The sequence below is a fragment of the Engystomops pustulosus genome, unplaced genomic scaffold (genome assembly GCF_040894005.1).
Source record: "Engystomops pustulosus unplaced genomic scaffold, aEngPut4.maternal MAT_SCAFFOLD_18, whole genome shotgun sequence".
Taxonomy (NCBI): domain Eukaryota; kingdom Metazoa; phylum Chordata; class Amphibia; order Anura; family Leptodactylidae; genus Engystomops; species Engystomops pustulosus.
The window spans coordinates 79907-105551 of record NW_027284960.1 but is presented as its reverse complement, the minus strand read 5'-3'; the positions used below and the strand labels follow the sequence as shown (position 1 = coordinate 105551).

At 49.6% G+C, this 25645-nt stretch overlaps 1 protein-coding gene across 1 annotated transcript in view; it reads left to right on the top strand.

Annotated features, from left to right (window-relative positions):
• LOC140106830 (SH3 domain-binding protein 1-like) overlaps positions 1–25645 on the top strand; it is a 156502-nt gene that overhangs the window by 78956 nt on the left and 51901 nt on the right. The window contains exon 6 of the mRNA XM_072131480.1: positions 13052–13128. Within this exon, the coding sequence (XP_071987581.1) occupies positions 13052–13128 (77 nt within the window). The remainder of the gene's footprint in view (positions 1–13051; positions 13129–25645) is intronic.

Sequence of the window (25645 nt, the reverse complement as noted above, 5' to 3'; positions counted from 1 at the left end):
GGAAGTGACACATGCAGGATATCGGGCGCAGCATCTTAGTGACTCCCCGCACAGCGCATTATACACGGACAATGCACTAACATACACCAGAAAGAAGAAGGTGAACTCCGGGACCTGAGCAAGGAAGTGACACATGCAGGATATCGGGCGCAGGATCTTAGTGACTCCCCGCACAGCACATTATACACGGACAATGCACGTACATGCACCAGGAAGAAGGTGAACTCCTGGAACCTGAGCGGGGAAGTGACACATGCAGTATATCGGGCGCAGGATCTTAGTGACTCCCCGCACAGCGCATTATACACGGACAATGCACTAACATACACCAGAAAGAAGAAGGTGAACTCCTGGAACCTGAGCGGGGAAGTGACACATGCAGTATATCGGGCGCAGGATCTTAGTGACTCCCCGCACAGCGCATTATACACGGACAATGCACGTACATGCACCAGGAAGAAGGTGAACTCCTGGGACTTGAGCGGGGAAGTGACACATGCAGTATATCGGGCGCAGGATCTTGGTGACTCCCCGCACAGCGCATTATACACGGACAATGCACTTACATGCACCAGGAAGAAGAAGGTGAACTCCAGGGACCTGAGCGGGGAAGCGACACATGCAGGATATCGGGAGCACGCTCTTAGTGACTCCCCGCACAGCGCATTATACATGGACAATGCACTTACATGCACCAGGAAGAAGAAGGTGAACTCCGGGGTCCTGAGCGGGGAAGCGACACATGCAGGATATCGGGCGCAGGATCTTAGTGACTCCCCGCACAGCGCATTATACACGGACAATGCACTTACATGCACCAGGAAGAAGGTGAACTCCAGGGACCTGAGCGGGGAAGCGACACATGCAGGATATCGGGCGCAGGATCTTAGTGACTCCCCGCACAGCGCATTATACACGGACAATGCACTTACATGCACCAGGAAGAAGAAGGTGAACTCCGGGGACCTGAGCGGGGAAGCGATATATGCAGGATATCGGGCTCAGGATCTTAGTGACTCCCCGCACAGTGCATTATACACGGACAATGCACTTACATGCACCAGGAAGAAGAAGGTGAACTCCAGGGACCTGAGCGGGGAAGCGATATATGCAGGATATTGGGCGCAGGATCTTAGTGACTCCCCGCACAGCGCATTATACACGGACAATGCACTTACATGCACCAGGAAGAAGAAGGTGAACTCCGGGGACCTGAGCGGGGAAGCGATATATGCAGGATATTGGGCGCAGGATCTTAGTGACTCCCCGCACAGCACATTATACACGGACAATGCACTTACATGCACCAGGAAGAAGAAGGTGAACTCCAGGGACCTGAGCGGGGAAGTGACACATGCAGGATATCGGGCGCAGGATCTTAGTGACTCCCCGCACAGCGCATTATACACGGACAATGCACTTACATGCACCAGGAAGAAGAAGATGAACTCCGGGGACCTGAGCGGGGAAGCGACACATGCAGGATATCGGGCGCAGGATCTTAGTGACTCCCCGCACAGCGCACTACACACGGACAATGCACTTACATGCACCAGGAAGAAGAAGGTGAACTCCGGGGACCTGAGTGGGGAAGCGACACATGCAGGATATCGGGCGCAGGATCTTAGTGACTCCCCGCACAGCGCATTATACACGGACAATGCACTTACATGCACCAGGAAGAAGAAGGTGAACTCCAGGGACCTGAGCGGGGAAGCGACACATGCAGGATATCGGAAGCAGGATCTTAGCGACTCCCCGCACAGCACATTATACACAGACAATGCACTTACATGCACCAGGAAGAAGAAGGTAAACTCCGGGGACCTGAACGGGGAAGCGACACATGCAGGATATTGGACCAGGATCTTAGTGACTCCCCGCACAGCGCATTACACACGGACAATGCACTTACATGCACCAGGAAGAAGAAGGTGAACTCCGGGGACCTGAGCGGGGAAGCGATATATGCAGGATATCGGGCTCAGGATCTTAGTGACTCCCCGCACAGTGCATTATACACGGACAATGCACTTACATGCACCAGGAAGAAGAAGGTGAGCTCCAGGGACCTGAGCGGGGAAGCGATATATGCAGGATATTGGGCGCAGGATCTTAGTGACTCCCCGCACAGCGCATTATACACGGACAATGCACTTACATGCACCAGGAAGAAGAAGGTGAACTCCGGGGACCTGAGCGGGGAAGCGATATATGCAGGATATTGGGCGCAGGATCTTAGTGACTCCCCGCACAGCACATTATACACGGACAATGCACTTACATGCACCAGGAAGAAGAAGGTGAACTCCAGGGACCTGAGCGGGGAAGTGACACATGCAGGATATCGGGCGCAGGATCTTAGTGACTCCCCGCACAGCGCATTATACACGGACAATGCACTTACATGCACCAGGAAGAAGAAGATGAACTCCGGGGACCTGAGCGGGGAAGCGACACATGCAGGATATCGGGCGCAGGATCTTAGTGACTCCCCGCACAGCGCACTACACACGGACAATGCACTTACATGCACCAGGAAGAAGAAGGTGAACTCCGGGGACCTGAGCGGGGAAGCGACACATGCAGGATATCGGGCGCAGGATCTTAGTGACTCCCCGCACAGCGCATTATACACGGACAATGCACTTACATGCACCAGGAAGAAGAAGGTGAACTCCAGGGACCTGAGCGGGGAAGCGACACATGCAGGATATCGGAAGCAGGATCTTAGCGACTCCCCGCACAGCACATTATACACAGACAATGCACTTACATGCACCAGGAAGAAGAAGGTAAACTCCGGGGACCTGAACGGGGAAGCGACACATGCAGGATATTGGACCAGGATCTTAGTGACTCCCCGCACAGCGCATTATACACGGACAATGCACTTACATACACCAGTAAGAAGAAGGTGAACTCCGGGGACCTTAGCGGGGAAGTGACACATGCAGGATATCGGGTGCAGGATCTTAGTGACTCCCCGCACAGCGCATTATACACGGACAATGCACCAGGAAGAAGGTGAACTCCTGGGACCTGAGCGGGGAAGTGACACATGCAGTATATCGGGCGCAGGATCTTAGTGACTCCCCGCACAGCGCATTATACACAGACACTGCACTTACATGCACCAGGAAGAAGAAGGTGAACTCCAGGGACCTGAGCGGGGAAGCGACACATGCAGGATATCGGGTGCAGGATCTTAGTGACTCCCTGCACAGCGCATTATACATGGACAATGCACTTACATGCACCAGGAAGAAGAAGGTGAACTCCGGGGACCTGAGCGGGGAAGTGACACATGCAGGATATCGGGCGCAGGATCTTAGTGACTCCCCGCACAGCACATTATACACAGACAATGCACTCACATGCACCAGGAAGAAGAAGGTAAACTCCGGGGACCTGAGCGGGGAAGCGACAGATGCAGGATATCGGGCGCAGGATCTAAGTGACTCCCCACACAGCGCATTATACACGGACAATGCACTTACATGCACCAGGAAGAAGGTGAACTCCTGGGACCTGAGCGGGGAAGTGACACATGCAGGATATCGGGCGCAGGATCTTAGTGACTCCCCACACAGCACATTATACACGGACAATGCACTTACATGCACCAGGAAGAAGAAGGTGAACTCCGGGGACCTGAGCGGGGAAGCGACACATGCAGGATATCGGTGCAGGATCTTAGTGACTCCCCACACAGCGCATTATACACGGACAATGCACTTACATGCACCAGGAAGAAGAAGGTGAACTCCGGGGACCTGAGCGAGGAAGCGACACATGCAGGATATCGGGCGCAGGATCTTAGTGACTCCCCGCACAGCGCATTATACACGGACAATGCACTAACATACACCAGAAAGAAGAAGGTGAACTCCGGGGACCTGAGCGGGGAAGTGACACATGCAGGATATCGGGTGCAGGATCTTAGTGACTCCCCACACAGCGCATTATACACGGACAATGCACGTACATGCACCAGGAAGAAGGTGAACTCCTGGGACCTGACGGGGAAGTGACACATGCAGGATATCGGGCGCAGGATCTTAGTGACTCCCCACACAGCACATTATACACGGACAATGCACTTACATGCACCGGGAAGAAGAAGGTGAACTCCGGGGACCTGAGCGGGGAAGTGACACATGCAGGATATCGGGCACAGGATCTTAGTGACTCCCCACACAGCACATTATACACGGACAATGCACTTACATGCACCAGGAAGAAGAAGGTGAACTCCGGGGACCTGAGCGGGGAAGTGACACATGCAGGATATCGGGCACAGGATCTTAGTGACTCCCCACACAGCACATTATACACGGACAATGCACTTACATGCACCAGGAAGAAGAAGGTGAACTCCGGGGACCTGAGCGGGGAAGCGACACATGCAGGATATCGGGTGCAGGATCTTAGTGACTCCCCGCACAGCGCATTATACACGGACAATGCACTTACATGCACCAGGAAGAAGAAGGTGAACCCCGGGGACCTGAGCGGGGAAGTGACACATGCAGGATATCGGGCGCAGGATCTACGTGACTCCCCACACAGCGCATTATACACGGACAATGCACTTACATGCACCAGGAAGAAGAAGGTGAACTCCGGGGACCTGAGCGGGGAAGCGACACATGCAGGATATCGGGCGCAGGATCTTAGTGACTCCCCACACAGCACATTATACACGGACAATGCACTTACATGCACCAGGAAGAAGAAGGTGAACTCCGGGGACCTGAGCGGGGAAGCGACACATGCAGGATATCGGGCGCAGGATCTTAGTGACTCCCCACACAGCACATTATACACGGACAATGCACTTACATGCACCAGGAAGAAGAAGGTGAACTCCGGGGACCTGAGCGGGGAAGCGACACATGCAGGATATCGGTGCAGGATCTTAATGACTCCCCACACAGCGCATTATACACGGACAATGCACTTACATGCACCAGGAAGAAGAAGGTGAACTCCGGGGACCTGAGCGAGGAAGCGACACATGCAGGATATCGGGCGCAGGATCTTAGTGACTCCCCGCACAGCGCATTATACACAGACACTGCACTTACATGCACCAGGAAGAAGAAGGTGAACTCCAGGGACCTGAGCGGGGAAGCGACACATGCAGGATATCGGGCGCAGGATCTAAGTGACTCCCCACACAGCGCATTATACACGGACAATGCACTTACATGCACCAGGAAGAAGAAGGTGAACTCCGGGGACCTGAGCGGGGAAGCGACACATGCAGGATATCGGGCGCAGGATCTTAGTGACTCCCCGCACAGCGCATTATACACGGACAATGCACGTACATGCACCAGGAAGAAGGTGAACTCCTGGGACCTGAGCGGGGAAGTGACACATGCAGGATATCGGGCGCAGGATCTTAGTGACTCCCCACACAGCACATTATACACGGACAATGCACTTACATGCACCAAGAAGACGAAGGTGAACTCCAGGGACCTGAGCGGGGAAGCGACACATGCAGGATATCGGGTGCAGGATCTTAGTGACTCCCCACACAGCGCATTATACACGGACAATGCACTTACATGCACCAGGAAGAAGAAGGTGAACTCCAGGGACCTGAGCGGGGAAGTGACACATGCAGGATATCGGGTGCAGGATCTTAGTGACTCCCCGCACAGCGCATTATACACGGACAATGCACTTACATGCACCAGGAAGAAGAAGGTGAACTCCGGGGACCTGAGCGGGGAAGTGACACATGCAGGATATCGGGCACAGGATCTTAGCGACTCCCTGCACAGCGCATTATACACGGACAATGCACTTACATGCACCAGGAAGAAGAAGGTGAACTCCGGGGACCTGAGCGGGGTAGCGACACATGCAGGATATCGGGCGCAGGATCTTAGTGACTCCCCGCACAGCGCATTATACACGGACAATGCACTTACATGCACCAGGAAGAAGAAGGTGAACTCCAGGGACCCGAGCGGGGAAGCGACACATGCAGGATATCGGGCGCAGGATCTTAGTGACTCCCAGCACAGCGCATTATACACGGACAATGCACTTACATGCACCAGGAAGAAGAAGGTGAACTCCGGGGACCTGAGCGGGGAAGCGACACATGCAGGATATTGGGCGCAGGATCTTAGTGACTCCCCGCACAGCGCATTATACACGGACAATGCACTTACATGCACCAGGAAGAAGAAGGTGAACTCCGGGGACCTGAGCGGGGAAGTGACACATGCAGGATATCGGGCAAAGGATCTTAGCGACTCCCTGCACAGCGCATTATACACGGACAATGCACTTACATGCACCAGGAAGAAGAAGGTGAACTCCGGGGACCTGAGCGGGGAAGTGACACATGCAGGATATCGGGTGCAGGATCTTAGTGACTCCCCGCACAGCGCATTATATACGGACAATGCACTTACATGCACCAGGAAGAAGAAGGTGAACTCCAGGGACCTGAGCAGGGAAGTGACGCATGCAGGATATCGGGTGCAGGATCTTAGTGACTCCCCGCACAGCGCAATATACACGGACAATGCACTTACATGCACCAGGAAGAAGAAGGTGAACTCCGGGGACCTGAGCGGGGAAGTGACACATGCAGGATATCGGGCACAGGATCTTAGTGACTCCCCGCACAGCGCATTATACACGGACAATGCACTTACATGCACCAGGAAGAAGAAGGTGAACTCCGGGGACCTGAGCGGGGTAGCGACACATGCAGGATATCGGGCGCAGGATCTTAGTGACTCCCCGCACAGCGCATTATACACGGACAATGCACTTACATGCACCAGGAAGAAGAAGGTGAACTCCAGGGACCCGAGCGGGGAAGCGACACATGCAGGATATTGGGCGCAGGATCTTAGTGACTCCCCGCACAGCGCATTATACACGGACAATGCACTTACATGCACCAGGAAGAAGAAGGTGAACTCCGGGGACCTGAGCGGGGAAGTGACACATGCAGGATATCGGGCAAAGGATCTTAGCGACTCCCTGCACAGCGCATTATACACGGACAATGCACTTACATGCACCAGGAAGAAGAAGGTGAACTCCGGGGACCTGAGCGGGGAAGTGACACATGCAGGATATCGGGTGCAGGATCTTAGTGACTCCCCGCACAGCGCATTATATACGGACAATGCACTTACATGCACCAGGAAGAAGAAGGTGAACTCCAGGGACCTGAGCGGGGAAGCGACACATGCAGGATATCAGGCGCAGGATCTTAGTGACTCCCCGCACAGCGCATTATACACGGACAATGCACTTACATGCACCAGGAAGAAGAAGGTGAACTCCAGGGACCTGAGCGGGGAAGTGACACATGCAGGATATCGGGAGCACGCTCTTAGTGACTCCCCGCACAGCACATTATACACGGACAATGCACTTACATGCACCAGGAAGAAGAAGGTGAACTCCGGGGACCTGAGCGGGGAAGTGACACATGCAGGATATCGGGCGCACGATCTTAGTGACTCCTCGCACAGCGCATTATACACGGACAATGCACTTACATGCACCAGGAAGAAGAAGGTGAACTCCGGGGACCTGAGCGGGGAAGTGACACATGCAGGATATCGGGCGCAGGATCTTAGTGACTCCCCACACAGCGCATTATACACGGACAATGCACTTACATGCACCAGGAAGAAGGTGAACTCCAGGGACCTGAGCGGGGAAGCGACACATGCAGGATATCAGGCGCAGGATCTTAGTGACTCCCCGCACAGAGCATTATACACAGACAATGCACTTACATGCACCAGGAAGAAGAAGGTGAACTCCAGGGACCTGAGCGGGGAAGCGACACATGCAGGATATCGGGTGCACAATCTTAGTGACTCCCCGCACAGCGCATTATACACGGACAATGCACTTACATGCACCAGGAAGAAGAAGGTGAACTCCGGGGACCTGAGCGGGGAAGCGACACATGCAGGATATCGGGTGCAGGATCTTAGTGACTCCCCGCACAGCGCATTATACACGGACAATGCACGTACATGCACCAGGAAGAAGGTGAACTCCTGGGACCTGAGCGGGGAAGCGACACATGCAGGATATCGGGTGCAGGATCTTCTTGAATGGCGGCAGATGTGCATAGCAGCTTAGCTTCCTTTATGTGTGTATTAGAAGTGTGTGGATATAATGACGTGTTCCTGGTGGTAGCGTTATCCATTTTTGTGCAGGCTCCCAGGTAAACTACGTACCATGGGCTGCAGTTAGTAAATTGTTCTCCATTATAATTAGAGAATTGCTTATTTTTGCTTAGTGCAGAGTTAGGCAAAAGCTTTTTACTTTACAGGTGTACTTTAAGTTGAATTGTTAAATTTTATTATCTTAATAAAGGCCAACAAAATAAATGTGAATATTTTCCACTGTTTTGGACGTCATATTATGCCATAGGACCCGCTCTGTCTTTTGTGGCTTGAGAAACAACATCTAACAAACATCCCAAATTTACAGTTAGGGCCAGAAATATTTGGACAGTGACACAAGTTTTGTTATTTTAGCTGTTCAGAAATACAATTGTATATATACTATGGGCTGCACACTCCCAGCTGCAGTATGAGAGTTTCCACAGTTTCCACAATCGGAGAAAGGGGTTAGGGATCATCGCTCTGTAATGCAGAGCCACCTCTTTTTCAAGGGACCAAAAGTAATTGGACAATGGACTCTAATGACTGTAATTAACTCTGAAGGCGCCTCCCTCGTTAACCTGTAATCAATGAAGTAGTGAAACGGTCTGGGGTTGATTCCAGGTGAGTGGTTTTGCATTTGGAAGCTGTTGCTGTGACCAGACAAAGGAAAGCAGAACATCCTGAGGCTGAAAAGAAAGAAAGAATCCATCAGAGAGATGGCAGACATGCTCGGAGGAGCAAAATCAACAGTCGGGAACATTCTGAGAAAAAAGGAATTGGCTGGTGAGCTTGGGAACTCAAAAAGGCCTGGGCGTCCACGGATGGCAACAGTGGTGGATGATCGCCGCATACTGGGGGACATTTACTATGGCGTTTCCGCCAGTTTTGTGGCGCTCTCACCACATGTTCTGCTCTCAGACCTATTTATTAGCTGGCGGCGCCAGAAAAAATGCCTTTTTCCGTTTGCTCCGACTCTTCTCCGAAAAGGGGCGTGGCTTTGGCGGAGTAGAAACTCAGACACAATTACTATGTGTCGCAGCCCTTTTTGGTCGCTGTAAACTGGCGGACAGTAGACCAAAAGAAAACTGGTCTAGCAGGGACTGTTGGACACATTTCTGGTGCTCGGGACAGATTTTGGTCCCAGGGACAGAAAATGGTCTCGGCGCCAGAAATGTCTCTGCACAGCTCTACAATATTACATGTGTGTCTTCTTACCGAGAGCAGGTCGGTAACAAAGCCAATGCAGACACCGACACTTTAAGTAAATGTCTCCCACTTTCTTTGGTGAAGAAGAACCCGTTCACAACATCAACTGAAGTCCAGCACACTCTCAGTGAAGTCCAGAACACTCTCAGTGAAGTCCAGAACACTCTCAGTGAAGTCCAGAACACTCTCAGTGAAGTCCAGAACACTCTCAGTGAAGTCCAGCACACTCTCAGTGAAGTCCAGAACACTCTCAGTGAAGTCCAGCACACTCTCAGTGAAGTCCAGCACACTCTCAGTGAAGTCCAGCACACTCTCAGTGAAGTCCAGAACACTCTCAGTGAAGTCCAGCACACTCTCAGTGAAGTCCAGCACACTCACAGTGAAGTCCAGCACACTCTCAGTGAAGTCCAGCACACTCTCAGTGAAGTCCAGCACACTCTCAGTGAAGTCCAGAACACTCTCAGTGAAGTCCAGCACACTCTCAGTGAAGTCCAGCACACTCTCAGTGAAGTCCAGCACACTCTCAGTGAAGTCCAGCACACTCTCAGTGAAGTAGGTGTATCTGTCTCTAAGTCATCAGTAAAGAGAAGACTCCATGAAAGTAAATACAAAGGGTTCACATCTAGATGCAAACCATTCATCAATTCCAAAAATAGACAGCCCAGAGTTAAATTTGCCGAAAAACACCTCAAGAAGCCATCTCAGTTCTGGAAATGTATTGTATGGACAGATGAGACAAAGATCAACCTGTACCAGAATGATGGGAAGAAAAAAGTTTGGAGAAGAAAGGGAACGGCACATGATCCAAGGCGCACCACATCCTCTGTAACACATGGTGGAGGCAGCGTGATGGCACGGGCATGCATGGCTTTCAGTGGCACTGGGTCATAACAGCAGACAAGAGGAGCCGGATGAATTCTGAAGTGGACCGGAATATACTTTCAGCCCAGATTCAGCCAAATGCTGCAAAGTTGATGGGACGGCGCTTCATAGTACAGATGGACAATGACCCCCAGCATACAGCCAAAGCTTCCCAGGAGTTCATGAGTGCAAAAAAGTGGAACATTCTGCAATGGCCAAATCAATCACCAGATCTTAACCCAATTGAGCATGCATTTCACTTGCTCAAATCCAGACTTAAGACGGAAAGAGCCACAAACAAGCAAGACCTGAAGGCTGCGGCTGTGAAGGCAAAGCATTAAGAAGGAGGAAACCCAGCGTTTGGTGATGTCCATGGGTTCCAGACTTAAAGGACACCTGTCATCAGGTCTGTGTCACTAGTCCTGTCACCTCTACCTGTTGGAGCAGCTCACAAGGATCCCATCCCAGCCTTTATCTAGTTATTTCATACATTAATCATTATAAAATCATCTATTCTTTATCATGTAAATGAGGCTGGTCACACGGTCAGAGGCAGTGATGTCACCCCTGTTACCCCTCCCCTCTCCTCCCCCTGCTCATGTCTGTGTGTAATGTATAGTAAAGCATTGCTAGTGTGTGTGCTGCATCTGCTGACATGCTGCATCCTCCTAATACACATGTGTGAGATACAGACATCAGCTACACAAGCACCTGACATGTACTGCTATAACATGGCTGCCTGGAGCTGCTGTATCTCTCCTATACACACACACAGGCTGCATCCTCCTAATACACATGTGTGAGATACAGACATCAGCTACACAAGCACCTGACATGTACTGCTATAACATGGCTGCCTGGAGCTGTTGTATCTTTCACACACACACAGGGGGTCATTTACTAAGGGCCCGATTCGTGTTTTCCCGACGTGTTACCCGAATATTTCCGATTTGCGCTGATTTTCCCTGTATTGCCCCGGGGTTTTGGCGCACGCGATTGGATTGTGGCGCATCGGCGCCGGCATGCGCGCAATGGAAATTGGGGGGGCCTGGCCGAACGAAAACCCAACCTATTCGGAAAAACCGCCGCATTTAAAAACGGAAAATGTGTCACAGAGCTTGCACTTACCTTCGCTCAGCCGACCTCGGTGTATTCTAGTGCGTTCTGATGCTCTTCAGCGCAACAGCACCACCTGGTGGACAGCTGAGGAACTGCCTTAGTGAATCCGGCCGGACCCGAATCCACCGCAGAGAAGGTGCCGCTGGATCGCGAATGGACCGGGTAAGTAAATCTGCCCCACAGGCTGCAGGAGGCGTGGCCACCAGCAAGCACATGGAGCAGCCATTACATGGAGCAGCTGTCAGTCAAGCACTGGGGGTGTGGCTGTGCCTCCCACTCATGAATAAGCTGGACAGCTTGAATATGCTAATGACTCATTGGACATTTCACAGGTCATTTGCATACAGCTTTAGGACCTCATTGCTTAGGTTTACAGGCATGTAGAGGGACAATGAAGGGATAGAGGCAATGCTCTCTAATGGCAGTTTATGAAAATATATTTAGATTAGGGGGTTATTTTGCCTGACGGGTTCTCTTTAAGGCAGTGATTGCCTCCAAAGGATTCGCAACAAAATATTGAAAATAAAAATATTTAGTTTGGGTTATGTTTATTTGTCCAATTACTTTTGAGCTCCTAAAATGTGGAGTGTTTGTAAAGAAATGTCTACAATTCCTACATTTTCTATCAGATATTTTTGTTCTACCCTTCAAATTAAACGTTACAATCTGCACTTGAATTCTGTTGTAGAGGTTTCATTTCAAATCCAATGTGGTGGCAAGCAGAGCCCAACTTGCGAAAATTGTGTCACTGTCCAAATATTTCTGGCCCTAACTGTACCTCTGTGTGTATGAGGGATTACTGATCTGCAGAACCACGGAAGAACCCAGTGAGGCCCAGCTTACATATGTTTCTTTGTGTTATTGTGGGGTCACACGTTGCGTTTTGGTTGTGTTTTCATTGCGTTTTGAAACACTTACCTACAGCTGAGGAGAAGTGATTTGCCTAATTACATTACTGTTAACATCTGTGTTTACAAAACATATTGTAAACGCATGAGTTACCAAAACATGTGTAAACACACAAGTTAACACAATGTCAACACATGCGTTAATATTGCATTTACAATACTTTTGGAAACACCAATGTTAACAGTAATGTAAGTAAGCGAATCACCTCTCCCCAGCTGTGATAATGGGGCTTATTTGCTAAGGGATCGAATCGCAGACTTTCGTTGAGTTTCGCGTTGATTTCCAATTTGCACCGAATTGCTCTGGGATTTTGGTGCACGCGATCGGATTGTGGCACATCGGTGCCGGCTTTCACGTGACAGAAATCGGGGTGCGTGGCCGTTGGACAACCCGACGGATTCGGAAAAATCATGGAATTTAAAAAAGAATTTGTGTCGCAAGATCGGCACTCACATGCATCGGGACGAAGAAGGTGAACTCCGGCGGACCTCGTCCAGCAGCGACACCTGGTGGATATCGGAGGCATGATCTTAGTGAATCCCGGCAGAACCGAATCGGCGTCGGACAACGCAGCGCGGGATCGCGTCTGGACCAGGTAAGTAAATCTGCCCCAATGTGTTTCACCACGCAATGAAATGCAACCAAAACGCAACGTGTGACCGCACTATTAAAACTCTCAAGGGTCAGAAACTTTAGCGATTCTAATTATTTGTCTCTGATTTGTGAGATTTCATGATCTCCTGTTAGGACTTCTGATGAAATCTGTCTCCTCTCCCCCTCAGGAAGAATTACCCACCATCCTAAAACATCGGAAACAGCTGCAAAAACTCCTGACGGACTGGAACGCTGCAAAAAGCAGGTATGTGGGGGCTTATTGGTGCCACGTGCGGTGGCTTTTCATTACACACAACACTTGGTAGTCTTATAAGATCTTTTCCTTTCTGGAGAGGTCTGTGTGTTTGTTTCATTAAAAAGTGTAGCATCCCCTATGGGGACATGGAGAATTTACTCCAGGCAGCGAGAGAAAGGGGAATTAAGAAGGAGGACCACCTGCTTCACAGGACTGGACCGCCATGGCTGACAGAACAGGAGCTGCAGGACAAGTAGCGGGTGCGTCACCTGCCGCCAGTTACACCACTTTCTGCGGAGACAAAAGAAGAAACTTCCTTTACATCTTTCTTGGGGACAGAGTGTTCAATCCATTTCCTCGTTATACACAGATATACAATCACAGTTGCTTAAAGGGATCTAATTACTGGTAGGAAAGTGCTGGGTCAGAAAGTTCCCGGAGAGAGAAGTCTATGAGGGAAGCTTAAAGGGATGGGCCAAAGTCAGAAAGTGTGTGGCGAGCGAGCAATGGAGGGAAACCATCTTCAGGATTTTACATCACGTCTATTATGGTTTTAACCCTAACCCAGGACACCCTCCAAACCACATAGACTAACAGCATGCCCCAAGTGTTCACAACCAAACACAGACCTTGGCATGGCCTATGGCAGTGATGGGGAACCTTTTAGAGCCTGAGTGCCCAAACTTCAACCAAAAACCACTTATTTATTGCAAAGTAATTTAAGTAGTACTTTATTTCTCATTCTTTGACAAATTTTCAACCCTCCTAAAACACCAACACAGTTGAAAGGAGGAGGGCAACTTCATCTATCATTGTAGGAAGGTTCTGTAGGAAGATTCTTTGAGTTCTGTCTGGTGAACTTCATGCTGGGGTGATGGCCCGGGTGCCCACAGAGAGGGATCCGAGTGCCGCCTCTGGCACCAGTGCCATCGGTTCACCACCAGTGGCCCATGGCAATGCGACCACTCGCAAAATTACTGGTAACCAATCAAAGACCATATCCATGCTCACTGGACTCACCCATGGACCCTGCATATTGAAGAGGGAGGGGAGGATCAAGAGGACGCCTGCGCCATTCATCTAGATATACATGCTCTGCTACTAGTAGCAAAAAGGGGAATAATGAATCCTGGACCGTCCGTGCCCGTGTCACCCAAGTCATATCACCAATGGGATCCGTGGTAAGGCTGGATGGACTGGAAACCTTATGGCACAAAGAAAAGCAGGTCAAAGGTTTCTTCCGAAAATGGAAAACGTTTATTACAACACATATGACAAGGGCGGACATTAGTTCCACCATTTCGTCTTACTGAATGGTACAACGCACAATTGGGCACATTGGGAGCTCTGCAACTATAATATTCAGAGCGGTCATAATACAAGGAGTAATGTCCTCCCCCGATGGAGCAGTAATGTCATTAGGCAAATCTCTCCTCCACTGCGTCTGTGTTATATAGAGGTAAGTCCTGGGGGTGTCTTATATACAGGTGAGTGGGGGTGACCCCTAATCCCTGTGTATGGGTGCAGGCAGATACGGGCAGTGGTGTCCATGCTCTTATTATGGCAGGAGACGCTGCGATCCGATTGGACATATCAGAGCGGTTCTGTGCTATAGAGCTGAAGTGACTGACCCCCCATCAGGAAACGGCGCCTTACCTGCCTGTAAAAGGGGCGGCCGCAATCACAGCAAGGGCCATTTCCCTGCAGGTTCCAATGTCCTGCACCTGATTGTGTGAACAGTGTCCAATCACAGACTCCATCAGCGCATAAACTTGCAGCCATCTGACATTAACCCCTTCAGGGCGCAGACGTTTTGAGATTTGTTCTCGTGACACGTACTTCATGTTAGTGGTAAATTTTGATTCATATGTTTATTTATAAATAAGTTCCTAACATTTCCCATATCTCAATGTTTCCTTCGTGTTTTAGTCCTTTTATTCCTGAATGGCGGCAAACGCTTACAAATAAAACATTCCCAGACTGAAATTTTTGTGATAATTTTTTTAATGATGTTGAAAAATAAATTATTAGAATCCCCTCTGAATCCCCCCCATTTTACAAATTGCACCCCTCAAACTATTAGAAACAGGTTTTAGGACGATTTTTAACCCCTTGAGTGCTGCAGAGTGATTAAAAACAAAATGGTAAATTTAGAATGCTAATACATTCATTTAGCCATAAAATTTACACATTCCCAAAAGATAAAAGGAGAAAACCCTCCTTCAAATTTTTTATGCAATTTCTCCCAAGTACGGAGAGAGTACTGTGTGCTATGTGCAGGGTCCTGTGTGCTATGTGCAGGGTCCTGTGTGCTACGTGCAGGGGGTGTGTACTATGTGCAGGGTCCTGTGTACTATGTGCAGGGTGTACTATGTGCAGGGTCCTGTGTACTATGTGCAGGGTCCTGTGTACTATGTGCAGTGTCCTGTGTACTATGTGCAGTGTCCTGTGTACTATGTGCAGGGGCTGTGTACTATGTGCAGGGTCCTGTGTACTATGTGCAGGGGCTGTGTACTATGTGCAGGGTCCTGTGTACTATGTGCAGGGTGTCCTGTGTGCTATGTGCAGGGTCCTGTGTACTATGTGCAGGGTCCTGTGTGTTATGTGCAGGGTCCTGTGTGTTATGTGCAGGGTCCTGTGTACTATGTGCAGTGTGTACTATGTGCAGTGTCCTGTGTACTATGTGCAGTGTGAACTATGTGCAGTGTGTAATGTGCAGTGTCCTGTGTACTATGTGCAGGGTCCTGTGTACTATGTGCAGTGTGTACTATTTGCAGGGGTCCTGTGTACTATGTGCAGTGTCCTGTGTACTATGTGCAGTGTGTACTATGTGCAGTGTGTAATGTGCAGTGTCCTGTGTACTATGTGCAGGGTCCTGTGTACTATGTGCAGGGGTCCTGTCTACTATGTGCAGGGTCCTGTGTGCTATGTGCAGGGTCCTGTGTACTATGTGCAGTGTCCTGTGTACTATGTGCAGGGGTCCTGTGTACTATGTGCAGGGGTCCTGTGTACTATGTGCAGGGGTCCTGTGTACTATGTGCAGGGTGTACTATGTGCAGTGTCCTGTGTGCTATGTGCAGGGTCCTGTGTGCTATGTGCAGAGTCCTGTGTACTATGTGTAGTGTGTACTATGTGCAGGGGTCCTGTGTACTATGTGTAGTGTGTACTATGTGCAGGGTCCTGTGTGCTATGTGCAGGGTCCTGTGTACTATGTGCAGGGTCCTGTGTACTATGTGCAGGGTGTACTATGTGCAGTGTCCTGTGTACTATGTGCAGTGTCCTGTGTGCTATGTGCAGTGTCCTGTGTACTATGTGTAGTGTGTACTATGTGCAGGGGTCCTGTGTACTATGTGCAGGGTGTACTATGTGCAGTGTCCTGTGTACTATGTGCAGTGTCCTGTGTGCTATGTGCAGTGTCCTGTGTACTATGTGTAGTGTGTACTATGTGCAGGGGTCCTGTGTACTATGTGTAGTGTGTACTATGTGCAGGGTCCTGTGTGCTATGTGCAGGGGTCCTGTGTGCTATGTGCAGGGTCCTGTGTACTATGTGCAGGGCCCTGTGTACTATGTGCAGTGTCCTGTGTACTATGTGCAGGGTCCTGTGTACTATGTGCACGGTCCTGTGTGCCATGTGCAGGGGTCCTGTGTACTATGTGTAGTGTCCTGTGTACTATGTGCAGTGTCCTGTGTACGATGTGCAGGGTCCTGTGTACGATGTGCAGGGTCCTGTGTGCTACGTGCAGTGTCCTGTGTACTATGTGCAGTGTCCTGTGTACTATGTGCAGGGTCCTGTGTGCTATGTGCAGGGTCCTGTGTGCTACGTGCAGGGGGTGTGTACTATGTGCAGGGTCCTGTGTACTATGTGCAGGGTGTACTATGTGCAGGGTCCTGTGTACTATGTGCAGGGTCATGTGTGCTATGTGCAGGGGTCCTGTGTACTATGTGCAGTGTCCTGTGTACTATGTGCAGGGTGTCCTGTGTACTATGTGCAGGGTCCTGTGCGCTATGTGCAGGGTTATGTGTGCTATGTGCTGGGTGTACTATTTGCAGGGGTCCTGTGTACTATGTGCAGTGTCCTGTGTACTATGTGCAGTGTCCTGTGTACTATGTACAGGGTCCTCTGTACTATGTGCAGGGACCTGTGTAGTATGTGCAGGAGGTGTGCTATGTGCAGGGTCCTGTGTACTATGTGCAGGAGGTGTACTATGTGCAGTGTCCTGTGTACTATGTTCAGTGTCCTGTGTACTATGTGCAGGGCCCTGTGTACTATGTGCAGGGTCCTGTGTACTATGTGCAGTGTGTACTATGTGCAGGGTGTCCTGTGTACTATGTGCAGGGTCCTGTGTGCTATGTGCAGGGGTCCTGTGTACTATGTGCAGGGTCCTGTGTACTATGTGCAGGGGTCCTGTGTACTATGTGCAGGGTCCTGTGTACTATGTGCAGGGGTCCTTTGTACTATGTGCAGGGTCCTGTGTACTATGTGCAGGGGTCCTGTGTACTATGTGCAGTGTGTACTATGTGCAGGGGTCCTGTGTACTATGTGCAGTGTGTACTATGTGCAGTGTGTGCTATGTGCAGTGTCCTGTGTGCTATGTGCAGTGTGTACTATGTGCAGTGTCCTGTGTGCTATGTGCAGTGTGTACTATGTGCAGTGTGTACTATGTGCAGTGTGTACTATGTGCAGTGTCCTGTGTACTATGTGCAGTGTCCTGTGTGCTATGTGCAGTGTGTACTATGTGCAGTGTGTACTATGTGCAGTGTCCTGTGTGCTATGTGCAGTGTGTACTATGTGCAGTGTGTACTATGTGCAGTGTCCTGTGTACTATGTGCAGTGTCCTGTGTACTATGTGCAGGGTGTCCTGTGTACTATGTGCAGGGTCCTGTGCGCTATGTGCAGGGTCATGTGTGCTATGTGCAGGGTGTACTATGTGCAGGGTCCTGTGTACTATGTGCAGGGTGTCCTGTGTACTATGTGCAGTGCGTACTATGTGCAGTGTCCTGTGTACTATGTTCAGTGTCCTGTGTACTATGTGCAGGGTCCTCTGTACTATGTGCAGGGACCTGTGTAGTATGTGCGGGAGGTGTGCTATGTGCAGTGTCCTGTGTACTATGTTCAGTGTCCTGTGTACTATGTTCAGTGTCCTGTGTACTATGTGCAGTGTCCTGTGTACTATGTTCAGTGTCCTGTGTACTATGTGCAGGGTCCTCTGTACTATGTGCAGGGACCTGTGTAGTATGTGCAGGAGGTGTGCTATGTGCAGTGTCCTGTGTACTATGTGCAGTGTCCTGTGTGCTATGTGCAGGGTGTCCTGTGTGCTATGTGCAGGGTGTCCTGTGTACTATGTGCAGGGGTCCTGTGTACTATGTGCAGGGGTCCTGTGTACTATGTGCAGGGGTCCTGTGTGCTATGTGCAGGGTCCTGTGTACTATGTGCAGGGTCCTGTGTGCTATGTGCAGGGTCCTGTGTGCTATGTTCAGTGTCCTGTGTACTATGTGCAGGGTCCTGTGTACTATGTGCAGTGTCCTGTGTACTATGTGCAGTGTCCTGTGTACTATGTGCAGGGACCTGTGTACTATGTGCAGGGGTCCTTTGTACTATGTGCAGGGGTCCTTTGTACTATGTGCAGTGTCCTGTGTACTATGTGCAGGGTCCTGTATACTATGTGCAGGGGTCCTTTGTACTATGTGCAGGGTCCTGTGTACTATGTGCAGGGGTCCTGTGTACTATGTGCAGTGTGTACTATGTGCAGTGTGTGCTATGTGCGGTGTCCTGTGTACTATGTGCAGGGGTCCTTTGTACTATGTGCAGGGTCCTGTGTACTATGTGCAGGGGTCCTGTGTACTATGTGCAGTGTGTACTATGTGCAGCGTGTACTATGTGCAGGGGTCCTGTGTACTATGTGCAGTGTGTACTATGTGCAGTGTCCTGTGTGCTATGTGCAGTGTGTGCTATGTGCAAGGTCCTGTGTGCTATGTGCAGGGTCCTGTGTGCTATGTGCAGTGGTCCTGTGTACTATGTGCAGGGCCCTGTGTGCTATGTGCAGGGTCCTTTGTACTATGTGCAGGGGTCCTGTGTGCTATGTGCAGGGTCCTGTGTGCTATGTGCAGGATCCTGTGTACTACGTGCAGGGGTCCTGTGTAGTATGTGCAGGGTCCTGTGTACTATGTGCAGGGTGTACTATGTGCAGTGTCCTGTGTACTATGTGCAGTGTCGGGTGTACTATGTGCAGGGTCCTGTGTACTATGTGCAATGTCCTGTGTACTATGTGCAGGGTCCTGTGTACTATGTGCAGGGTCCTGTGTACTATGTGCAGGGTCCTGTGTACTATGTGCAGGGTGTACTATGTGCAGTGTGTACTATGTGCAGTGTCCTGTGTACTATGTGCAGGGTCCTGTGTACTATGTGTAGTGTGTACTATGTGCAGGGTGTACTATGTGCATGGTGTCCTATGTACTATGTGCAGGGTGTCCTGTGTGCTATGTGCAGGGGTCCTGTGTACTATGTGCAGGGTCCTGTGTACTATGTGCAGGGTCCTGTGTACTATGTGCAGTGTCCTGTGTACTATGTGCAGGGTCCTGTTTACTATGTGCAGGGGTCCTGTGTACTTTGTGCAGGGTCCTGTGTACTATGTGCAGAGTCCTGTGTACTATGTGCAGTGTCATGTGTACTATGTGCAGTGTCCTGTGTACTATGTGCAGGGTCCTGTGTACTATGTGCAGTGTGTACTATGTGCAGTGTCCTGTGTACTATGTGCAGGGGTCCTGTGTACTATGTGCAGGGTCCTGTGTACTATGTGCAGTGTCCTGTGTAATATGTACTAAATTATCAAAATAAAACCTAATGGGGGGAAACAACTTTATTTAACATGGGGCCTGCAACACATTTCTGTTTAGCGCAAGGGCCTCAGTAAATGTGCCCCTGCGACTGTAAGATCCTGTCACAGAGGAGATCTTACAGGCACTGCCTGTGGACAGCCGTGGGGTCCTAATCGGACCTCAGCGCTGCCATTGAAACTTTTAAAAGATGGTGAGAGGGGCCCATCGTGGGGTAAAGACCCTCAGAAGGCAGTTTAAATGGTCATGCTGACCACGGCATTTAAAAGGTTAAACACCCAATATTGGAGCTCTCTCCGGTTGTGTGTGTTACTCTGGAGTGTCAGCTGTTAGGTCCAGAGAGGACCACACTATGGAAGACTTGCGGATTACTAATCTCACTTACATGGAGATTATATACCATCCTGTAGGGGCGGCTACACAGATTCACGGGCACTTAGAATTTTCTTTCTTGCGGTTGCAGAGTTATTAGTCCCGAGATCTGACCATTACAATCTGTGTTTGGTCAGAGAGGAGGAGCTGGAGCTGGGGGCGTGTGTTATGCTAATCTTCTCTCATACTGTCAGTGGTGAGATGTAATGTAATCTGCATCTAAAGGCTATGTTCACACACATTCTAATATTCTGTTGACATTGCATTTACACAATGTTTACAAAAATGCAATGTTACACGCATGCAATGTAAACGCAAACGCTGTGTAAACGTAAGTGCACATAAATCACATAAACGTAAACATGAAGCTAACCAGACATAAATGCAAATGGCATGTAAATGTAAGTGTAATTGTGCCGTAAACGCAAGCGCCGTTTACATAAGCAAAACACAAGTCACACTGGACATAAAGGCGAATGCTATGTAAGCTTAACCATGGCGCAAATTCAAACCGAAAATCTGTAAACACACCTCAAACACTTCATGCACGTAAAAACGCACCACAAATAAACGCAAACATAAATGTGAGACAAGCGGCCCATAGGCGAAAGTGTGCTGCAAATGCAGTGAATCGCAACCTTGATGCAAATGGCGCGTAAGAATAACCATAATGCAAACACTGTGTAAGCGTAACGCAACGTGACATAATTGCCGCGGAAACGTAATTGCAGCGTAAACGTGATGCAAACGGCGCATAAGCATAATCATGGCGCAACTGTTGCTTAAGTGTTAATGTGCCGCAAATGCTCTTAAGCGCGAATGTGACGCAAACACAGAGTAAGTGTAAACGGGACGCAAACACAGAGTAAAAAAGTAAATGGGACGCAAATACCGTGTAAGCTTAACCCTGTCACAAATGCGGAATAATCGTAGACATGCCGCAAATGATGCGTAACCGTTATGCAAACACCGTGTAAGCGTAACTGTGATGCACACACTGCATAACCGTGACTCAAATGTTGTGTATGCGTAACCGTGATGCAAGAGTTGTGTAACCGTGGTGCAAACACTGCGTAATCGTAACCGTGACGCAAACGCCGCATAATCGTAATTGGTGCAAACGCCACATAGTCATAACTGCCGCAAACGCTGCATAATCGTAACTGGCGCAAACGCTGCGTAATCGTAACCGTGACGCAAACGGCGCGTAATCGTAATCGTGACACAAATGGCGCGTAACTGTAACTGGTGCAAGCGCCGCGTAATCGTGACTGGAGCAAACGGGGCTTAAACGTAACTGGCGCAAATGCCCCGTAATCGTAACTGGTGCCAACGGGGCTTAAATGTAACTGGCACAAACGCCCCGTAATCGTAACCGTGACGCAAACGCCGCGTAATAGTAACTGTGACGCAAATGGCGCGTAATTGTAACTGGCGCAAACGCCACGTAATCGTAACTGGTGCAAACAGGGCTTAAATGTAACTGCCGCAGACGCCACGTAATCGTAATTGGCGCAAACGCTGCGTAAATGCAACCACAAGCAAAACTGCCGAAACATCGTAAACATAATGTCAACAGTGTATTAGCGGAAAGTGTGTGAACACAACCATTAGATGAACATAGAAAAAACTCACAGCTCAATATTCATAATCGTTTCTCTGCCTCTGATTGGACAGTATGAGAGAAGATTAGCATAAGACACGCCCTCAGCCCCAGCTCCTCCTCTCTGACCAAACACTGATTACAATGGTCAGAAACTGGGAATGATATCTCCGTGGGGGCTAGAAGGAAAATTCCAAGTGCGCCTAAATCTGTGTAGCCCCCCCCCCCCCCTACAGGATGGTATATAATCTCTACATGTGTCAGGTGGTGAAAGGTCCTCTTTAATGGGAAAGAAGGGAATCGGAGTATAAATTACTGCCGATATTTATCAACTTACAAAGTTCTCTTAATATTCACGCCATGACCCCCGACCTTTGACCTGGAGGCCACATGCAGGTAAGAGCCAGAGTAAGTTTTCCAGGGTGGGATAAGGAAAGCCTCATCTCCTCTAATGACGTCTTACAGCGCTGTCTACACTTGGGAAATGGTTCCTTCTGGAACAGGTCTCCAGGCTGTCCCAGACTTAAAGACACCCAACTTACTGATGACCCCTGTGACCTCTCTGGATGTTACATTAGTCCCATCGTAAACTGTCTGTAATGAAGAATTTTTAGTTCCCATGACGGCACAAAATTTTGAAATCCAAATGTCACGGACAAAAAAATATTTTGGTCCGGAACTACAATTATAAAATATACCAGTTTCAACTTGCATACAAATTCAACTTAAGAACAAACCTAAAGAACCTTGTAGAATCTTGTACGTGACCAGGGGCGGCCTGTACTTGTTTGGCTTCAATCCCACATCATGTCGTTAGGCTTCCTGAAAGTCGTGCTTGGTGTTAGGGAAGGGGGGGCTGCCTTACTATGTAGGAGAGGCGTGCTTTTCCTTATGCCATCCTGGAAAACTTCCCAGAATCCCCCAGTGGCTCAATGACTATAAGTCTCCACACCTACAAGGCAGCCTTAAAGGGGTGTTCCCACAAAGACAAGATTCTTAAATAAACTCAGGATAACAAAATACCACAGATATAATTCCATCCTGTCTCTGTCAGTTGTGGGGGAGGCTCTGGCAGACTCCTTGTAGCAGTGCAGGAAGCAGGGACACACTTCAATGTCAAAGCACAAACTCATCCTTGACTTAGGCAAAATACAACATAAACCCTGCCTGGCTGGGCACTGCCTAATACAATAAAAGAACCTTACTCCACGTGCCCCTGGCTGCCGGGAACCCCCTCTTGGAATATCAGGAGGCTCTCAGTTACCTTTCCTGTATGAACACAGCATTCAGCTCTCCAGGTAGTGCCTCACCTACTGTTTTAAGTCCTGTGCCCTGCCCCTGTGCCCCGCCCCTGTGATCCTGCCCCTGTGACCCGCACCTGTGACCCTCACCTATGGGCTATACAGAAACCCAGGACCGAAGCCCAGATGGAGTAGGCGTCCCACTATCAGCCTCCCCCTACTCCATAATAAGCAGTCCAGTACGGACATTACAGAGTGGTCTATGCTAGCGAGGCCGACATAGACCAAACAGACTAATCCTGCTCACCACATGTCTAACCCATTAACCCTTAGGTTACTGCAGACAAATCCAGGGCCTTTGGCATATACCTTTCATCTGCCTGTAGGACAGATAGTGATTATCCCATACAACACCTCTCACTTTCTCCTGGTGTTTACAATTTTGGTTGCCCCAGGATCCAACCGTAAATCTTCTGATTAGGGTCGGGCAGGGCAGATACTTCCCATGAATAGTTTCTCTTCTCTGCACACTGCAATGCTCTCTGACCCTCCCCCTGCATTATAAGACCAGCTCAGACACAGGCACTTCCTGCTGCAAGGAGCAGCCTGCACATGGATATCGTCATCTCTGATCTTTCTCCTCTCTCTTTCTATGTGTCAGAAACTATTAGAATGTTCAGAAACTAAAGGAAAGTGTATATAACCCTGAACCCTGATAATCTAAGCACATTGTCAGCACACAGCATCTCACAGCACAGCAGGATCATGAAGTATCTGCTCAGAGAGTCCCCACTCACACAATGGAATCTAAGTTTTTCCCATCTCCTGTTTGTCCTTTCGGAACCCAAACACAGTTTTCCGTGCGCTGTGTTAGGTAGTTAGGGCATCTTGGGGCAAGCTAGGTGCTAGGTGCAGCTGTACGGCTTGTCCTTGAGTTGGATGCACTTATCTATTTTTTCTGTGTACAATGTCTCAGAAGACATACACCAAGCTGGAGGTGTAACATCCCCCACCGCGGCCTTTCCTTAGGGCCTGGAGGCAGCCGGGGCCCAGAATACCGGAGTGGCTGGCGGTTGTGGACTAGGGCACGCTAGTGTTACGGTGCTTGGTATGGGGACCGGAGGGCTGTCCTACAGCCTGGCAGCTCTCCAGCAGGTGGTGTGTGCAAGAAATATGGAGGGAGAGGCTGATGTACTGGTTCTCCCTGGGGCAACCCTTGAGGTGTATATGGGAGTCCCTGGGTGATGGATGGGGGAACCCGTGGTGGGGACAGCCTGATCTAGGGATTACACAGTGGCACGTTGTGCAAATCAACTAATAGTTCTTTATTCAACTTCAAACAGCAGGCAATGGCCAAATAGTAGCAGCAGATTCAGCTGGTCTGCAGGAAGGTGGTACACAGCCTGGTAGTAACTTCAGGCTGGGCTGGTAGAGATGGTGGTTCTCTGCTCCGGGGCTGAAGTCTCCTGACGGCCTGAGGCACCTGTGGTTCCTGGTCTTCCTGGTGCAGCGCTGCAGGAGCTGCAATCTCCTCTGCTTGCTGGAGCTTACGTGTGCTCCAAGATGGAGTCTTCCTCCGCCCTCCAGGGGTCTATATACTCACTTGGTCAGGTGGTAACACTCTCCAATCCGCTTCCAGCTTTCTTTACAATATCACAAGAAATATCATTGGACAATAATATTTGGCATTGTTAACTCTTGCCATACCAGGCTGTGGCTACAGCTACAATTACAAAGTTCTCCAGTTTACTCTGCACCATTCACTTTGGATTACATTTGAGCCAGCATCTTAGGGGTTAAAATGCTCGTACAACACTACATACATTCTCTGAGGGGTGCCTTTTCCAAAATGGGATCACTTCTTGGTGGTATCTATTGTGCTGGTAACTCAGGGGCTCCCCAACAATCTAGTGAAAACAGAGCTCCAAAACCTAAATTTTGCTACTTTCCTCCTGAGCCCTGCCGTGTGCATATCCTGTAGTTTTTTGCCACATATGGGGTATTGCCCTAATTGGGGTAACCCGCAGAATGATTGTTGATGTTTGTCTCCGGTGTTATGAGTTCAGCAAAATACATTTGTCACTACCACGGCAGATTTGATCCAATTTACTCTGCACCATTCACTTTGTATTACATTTTGACCAGCATGTTGGGGGTTAAAATGCTCATCACCACCCAGATAAATTCTCTGATGGGTGTAGTTTCCAAAATGGTGTCACTTTTTGGGGGTTTCTATTTCACTGGTACCTCACGGGCTCTAGGAACACAACTTGGCCTCCAAACTTGTGAAAACGGAGTCCTGCCGTGTGCCCAGTCTATCTATTATTGGAACATATGGGGTATTGCCATACCTGACACAAACCTCACAATGATATTTGGGGTGTTTGTCTAAAGTGGCATGAGTTGGACACAATGGGGCTCATTTACTAAGGCTCCGAATCACGCATTTTCGTCGGGTTTCCCGAATATTTCCGAT